This window comes from Pholis gunnellus (assembly GCF_910591455.1).
Source record: "Pholis gunnellus genome assembly, chromosome: 23".
Lineage (NCBI taxonomy): Eukaryota > Metazoa > Chordata > Actinopteri > Perciformes > Pholidae > Pholis > Pholis gunnellus.
Window position 1 is genome coordinate 5,097,523 of NC_136550.1, and position 6,171 is coordinate 5,103,693.

Below are 6,171 nucleotides of genomic sequence, written 5' to 3' on the forward strand. Positions count from 1 at the left end.
AGCCCTTATTTCCACAGCTACACAATCCCCCCCCCCTCTCTCTGTCCAGGAAGTATGAGCACACAGGAACTTGAAATTTGCGAGAAATTGTACGGTTTGGTCGCCTAAAGTACACAGAAAAGCTGACAGGTATAATTGTTAATCACCTGGCTGCACACAGAGATCTCATCTCTTTTATCTGCACTGCCAAGGAGACACGGCCTTAGCTTTGGGTTGATTGGCGTCTATATTTACCAATGTTCAGCTCTGCAACAGGCTTTTAACTTAAAAGTTAGGTAACAATTACCACGAAGCAGCTCCATGACAGCGGAAGATTATGAGCTTAACCTGCACCTACAGTACACTAACGGGCGCTGGCCGTCCAGACGGTGCACTGTTTACGCAGCTGCAGTGTCCGCAACGTCCACAGGGGGCATTCTGACCTTTGACATTGTCTCAGAGCACAATAATCCTGTTAGATCTGGCTGTCTGGCTAGGTGGGCACAGCATGAGGTGAGTAATTGACAGAGATGCTAACAGTGGTTCTGCCGACGTTTTTCAACTGGATAATCAGAGTTATAGAGTTACTTAGTTGGTGCACTTTTTTTCGGGGGGGGGGGGGGCACAGCATGGAAAGAACAGAAGCAAAGCTCACATAAAAACTGATCAGGAAAATAGGTTTTTAATGTTGATAGTCACAGAGAACTGATATATCCTGTGCCACGTTCACCTGATATGCTGTATAACTCAAGTAGAGGCACTTTAAACAAAGCTTTGATCCATACAGTATGTGTTCCATGTGGAGTCTTCAGTTCGGAAATTGCTTGTAAATTCAGTAATTACTTTAATGACCAATTCAACCAAAAATAGGTCAGGCGATACACACAAACCATCAGCTAGAATAGAAAATGGAGTAAGGCTTTGATTTAATTAAAATAGCCGCATAAGACGCAGACTTGGTGTGAGTCAAAAGAGTCTCAAAAGAAAAAACAACTTGTTTCATCTCAAAGTATTAAAAGCAGAAATGCGTCCCGACCCTTGTGACGGTGCAGGCCGTCTTCTTCACCTTCACAATCCGCCTTCATCCTGCAACGGGACAGAAGTCACATGTTTATCTCGTGTTTGGGACGGGAAGCAAGCTCTCAGATGAATGACAGAGCTGTTAATAAATGTGAGCATCATGTTAATGTGTAGATATGATACAATACACAAGTGGACGTGTCTGCAATTTCTGAGAAAAGTTACAAATGTGGTGCAGTCGTGTATGTGAATCCTGTACGGTCCTTTAGGGAAAGCTTATTCGCGTTCTCGTTAAGATGAGAGGATTGATACCGCTCTTGTGTTTGTACGATACACAAGCTACAGCCAGCCGCCGCTTAGCTTAGCACAAATACAGGAAACAAGAGGAAACAGCTTTTGCACTTCATGTAAAAGTGTAAGAACAGCACACTTTATCAACACGGGATCAAAACTACATAACGTTTTCTCTTTCCTGTTTTCCATCAGTGGCAGACCTAATAGAGATCAAAACACCACTTATTCATTCAACAAGCTACTAAGAGTAGCTGTCTAACTCCCAGCAGTCTAGTGTGATAAAATTGTTTCACATTTTATTGCTTCCCCCTATTGTGGCCACTCCAGATCCTTCTGTGTAGCTTTCATGACCTCCTGGACTCCGAAGCAACACTCATCATGTTATTACAAAGAGTTGTATGCGTCCTCTCCTGACTTTGGAGTTTCTGGACTTGTTCACCTACATCTTTGCTTTCGCGACAGTCCCCGCAGATGCATCCCAAGCAGCCGTTGACCACCTGGATGCCGCAGAGCACCAGCTGCACAACCCCCATGGCCAGCAGCATGGAGAACAGAACGACGTGCCACATCACTGCGTTTTTGGGATAATCACAGATTTCCCACATAGTCTGGTTTACAAGGTAGCTGCCATTACCACTGCGAGGGGAGAAGAGCAGGAGAGCATAAGCACGGTCCAAAACACACACACACACACACACACGGCATTAATGAAAATATATGTGTGAGGCAGGCCGAGTTTGGGATGCAGGAGGAAAAAGTGTGATGACCGAGTTGAGGAAAAATGTGTCCGTGAGAAGGTGAATGGAACAAGTGATGAGTGGAGGAAGAAAGCGCATGGAAAAATAGAAAGGCGAGGAATTAAGAGAGAAGTTCTTGTCGAAAATAAGAGCGGTTTTGTTGGAGAAAAGTGACGTTCACTTGTTACAAAATGATTGCAAACAGGGTGACACAGCTTTAACCGGCTCTGCCCGAAATCTGCATATCAGCTCACTGATTAACAGTGAGCTGATATTTGTTTAACTCATGCAAAAACCAAAGCGCAAAGAGGACATGTTATGATGGCCATTTGTGACTTTGGACTGAACAAGGCCGGACTAACAGATCAAAACTTAAATACATTGAATTTACAATGATATGAATCTGAAGAAAGCAGCAAATCCTCACATGTAATTGTTTGACATCCTTCACTTTCTGCAGAACGACAAGTCTGTTAATTTACAAATCAATTTCGTCCAATTGGAAATATTAGAATGCTGACCATGCTGGTTCATGGTGAATTGTGTAACAGACAGTTACTTCATAGCAGAACGTCACACAGAAAACCAGAGACGGCAAAAAAAGGGAAACTGAGGTTTGCTGATGGAAGGACAATCTGAGGCTAAGCTTTAATATCCCATCATGCATTGTTGTTTCCCTTTAAACCACCGGTGCCCTTTAAACTGCTGTCATAATGGACAGCAATAGCCTACACATTAACAGCATGCTCATATTTATTAATGGTTGTTCCAATCACCTGATGAGGTGACTGAGTTTTACCGGACGAAGCTCGTAAAATGCTTTAAAGTGCCAGTCGTGTTATCTTCACAGTGTTATCGAGTCAAATGTATCTACCACGTTGACTGTTCCTCAACTGTAAAAGCCGAGAACCATAACATCAATGAGCACGTTTTTTTACATTATTGTTTTTCACGTTTGACAAGAAGACTACGAAAAGACTGAGAAAGAGGAGCGGTTGCTTAATCTGAATTTACAGACTCGTCAATAGCACAGAAAGCGATGGTCCGGTCTGCCACCTACTGGATTTTAAATAATATTGCGTTTGTTATATTTATAAGGAAGAACTGAAACTCCTCTGCAGCACTAACACAGATAATGACAGGAAATATAACTGATGGAAGCAGAGATTCAGTGTCTAGAGAATGCACATTTAAATGTGCGACGATGGGAGGAACACTCACGTGCCGAGGTTTTCAAACGGGTATTCCCATTGGCCATCCGCCAACTGACACTTGGGTCCGATAGCCAGACCAGCAGAGGCCACACTGGTGCAGTAGATCGCTCCAACCAGGCCGAACGCAGAGGAGAACACAGAGTTCAGCATCTAAAGGAGGGAGAGGAACGTGTTGTGATTTCTTTTCTCATCTGTCAGTTCTTTTCTAAAGTATAGGCCTACGTTGCTCTTTGAGGCTGTTAATGTGACCTCACAAACACCGTTGACATGATTTAAGACACAAACACACTCCCGTGCAGCCTGGTGTCATAAGTGGAAAGATTTAATAGTATTGTAATTGAATAAGATGCAGGAAGCGTCTATATTTAATACAATCCAGTGGTGGAAAGAGCTGAATTTTTGATGATATTTTTAAGGTAAGATGGAGTTTCTTTTCTGTTTTTATGGCTCACTTATCACTTATCTCAAAATATCAGTAAATCCAGGAGTATATAAGAATACAAACATATGTAAAATAACCAAAAAATAACCAAAAATGTCTTGTTCAGGGCTTTTGACTGCATTTTGCGGTCTTCCTCATCATACACCGATTTGCTCGGTTGACACAGAGATAGCTATATATAGATATATATATTGAGCTATCTCCATCACAACTAAGTAAAGTCCCATCCACCGAGGAACACAGTGACATGTGGTTGAATGCCTCCCAGAAAAGCAAGTAATTGGACCTTGAGTGAATATTTTTTTTTTCCATCAAACTACTGACTTTAAGGTCGAAGAGGAACTTTCACACTGAACACAAACTAATATAAAAATGATTCAAACAACAATCAAATTAAGATTAGATTACACTCGTTTTCTTCCCTGAAAATGCCACAATAAGCATTCTAGTTCCTAATAAGTTAATATATTGTTCATAGTCCTACTTCTGTCAAATATAATTACCAAAAAGTATTGACTTTGAATAGTAATTCACAGTGAATATACTCCTATATTAACATGATGGAGCTGTCCATATAGTGAATTACTAATAAAGTACACAATACATCAGTATTTGATATGACATCACACCGGCATATAAAATGTAAATCTTTCAAATGGCTTTGCTCACCCGGCAACGGTTGCCACAGCAGCCATTTCCGCAGCAACCCTTGCCCCCGGCCCTGATAGCTGAGCAGCTCGGACACAACATCTAAAGAGAAGAAATAGAACATTCATCAAGCAAGACATCCAGGCACACGTATCTAAGTATTTCAAAGGCAAGAGTTTCTCAAAAGCATAATACTGTAGAGCTACACATTCATAGTTATATATATATATATATGTGTGTGTGTGTGTGTGTGTGTGTGTCTCTGTGTATGTTCTCTTATCTCCTAAAGCTAATATTTGCAAAACTTGAATCAAGTTCTTCTTTTGAAGGAACCAAATCCAACTTCCTGGTCCCTGTTCCCAACAGTAATATCCAGCCCATAAAGACGTGTCCTTCCCACAAGACTCAAAGGTTTCTCTGATCCTTTTATGATATAAAATATTTATGATTTATTTATTGCCCTTGTCAACTTTTAAACTTTTATAACGTTGGTGGAAAGTCTTAATCTCTTAATCTCTTAATGATGTCAAAGTTTACCTAAAAGTTCTAACAGTAGTATAACATGTACACCAGAGTGTATATATACTACAAGTAAAAGTACACCATGCAGACAATATTTGTATGACAGTATTTGTTAAGTGTATGTAGCATTTTAATCTTGAGGAGATCATTCTTTCTACATGTTGGGTGATTTCATCTGTGACAATTCATCATATGTTTTGTGTAAATTGTAGTGGATTGGAAGTATAAAGTGAGATTAATTGGAAATACTGAAGTGCAAATACTTAGAATTGTACCTGAGTTAATGTACTTTGTTACTTAATCTGATTTAAGGATTTTTAGAGCAAAATCTTGTATCTCGCATGTTGGGTTTAATTAAATATATTAAGGTGCTTTTTTCTATATGCCAGTATTATACATTTACTGGGAAGAATCTGGGGATCAAGTGATTATAGTCCAACTAGAGTCAAAGGTAAGGCAATTGTGAAAAATAGGAAATAAACTAAAATAAATCAAATTACGGTGAATAAAAGCAAAACTATAAATTATGAAATAAAGTGACAAAACATATACTTATAAAAAAAAGATCCCCTCAAAGTAATAACACTCAATAAAAGCGCCGTGAGACTTTACAGGTTTACACAGAGCCGAGTTAATGAGCAGAAAATCCAATAAAACTCACAATAAAACATCCAAACTTATTGTGTCAACACACAGATCATAATCCTTTATACTCACAAAGAGGCCTCCTCCGATGAGCCCCCCCATGAGCCAGACCTGGAGGGAGATCTGATCATTTTCCAGTTGCTCCCCGTTGGGGAAGAACAGCAGCAGGTTGGCGATCATGCAGATGAACGCTGAAGGCAGCAGGATCAGGCCCACCAGGCGGGCACACTTCCCCGTACAACACATGGTTTTTACCTTTTTTTTTGTTTTTTAGTTTTTCTGTCTGCTCCCTCTCTCTTTTTCTACTCTCACTTCAGGCGAAACTAATAAAGGAGGCGAGTGAGAAGCTCCCCGCTGTCACACTGTGCAAGTCAAACACAGCCAGTGACAGTTATAACAGGAAGGAGAGAGGGAACAAAGGCCAAGTATTGGTGTGGCTGCATGGCTGCAATCTGATTTCAGACCTTGTGTATCTTCTAATGACTCTCAGGAAGAAGAAAAAGAAGTCAAATGCAAGAAAGATTTTAGCTTTAAGAGTCCTTGAAACAGATAAAGAACAAAATACATGAACTCAGGTACAATTTGAAGGTATTTGCAATAACAAATGTCCCATTTCATATTTATATTTTCTACTTCCTGCTACATTTATTTGTCAGATATAGTTACATTA

The 6,171-nt window shown here is 40.1% G+C and overlaps 1 protein-coding gene across 1 annotated transcript; it reads right to left on the minus strand.

Annotated features, from left to right (window-relative positions):
• Nucleotides 1-645: 645 nt before the first annotated feature.
• On the minus strand, nucleotides 646-5,895 carry tm4sf5 (transmembrane 4 L six family member 5). The gene is made up of 5 exons (XM_079184339.1): nucleotides 5,574-5,895; nucleotides 4,356-4,436; nucleotides 3,252-3,394; nucleotides 1,737-1,929; nucleotides 646-1,065 (listed from the first exon to the last, which is right to left on the minus strand). The coding sequence occupies exons 1-5, from the start codon at nucleotides 5,745-5,747 to the stop codon at nucleotides 1,048-1,050; spliced, it is 609 nt and encodes a 202-aa protein (XP_079040465.1). The 5' UTR covers nucleotides 5,748-5,895; the 3' UTR covers nucleotides 646-1,047.
• Nucleotides 5,896-6,171: the final 276 nt, after the last annotated feature.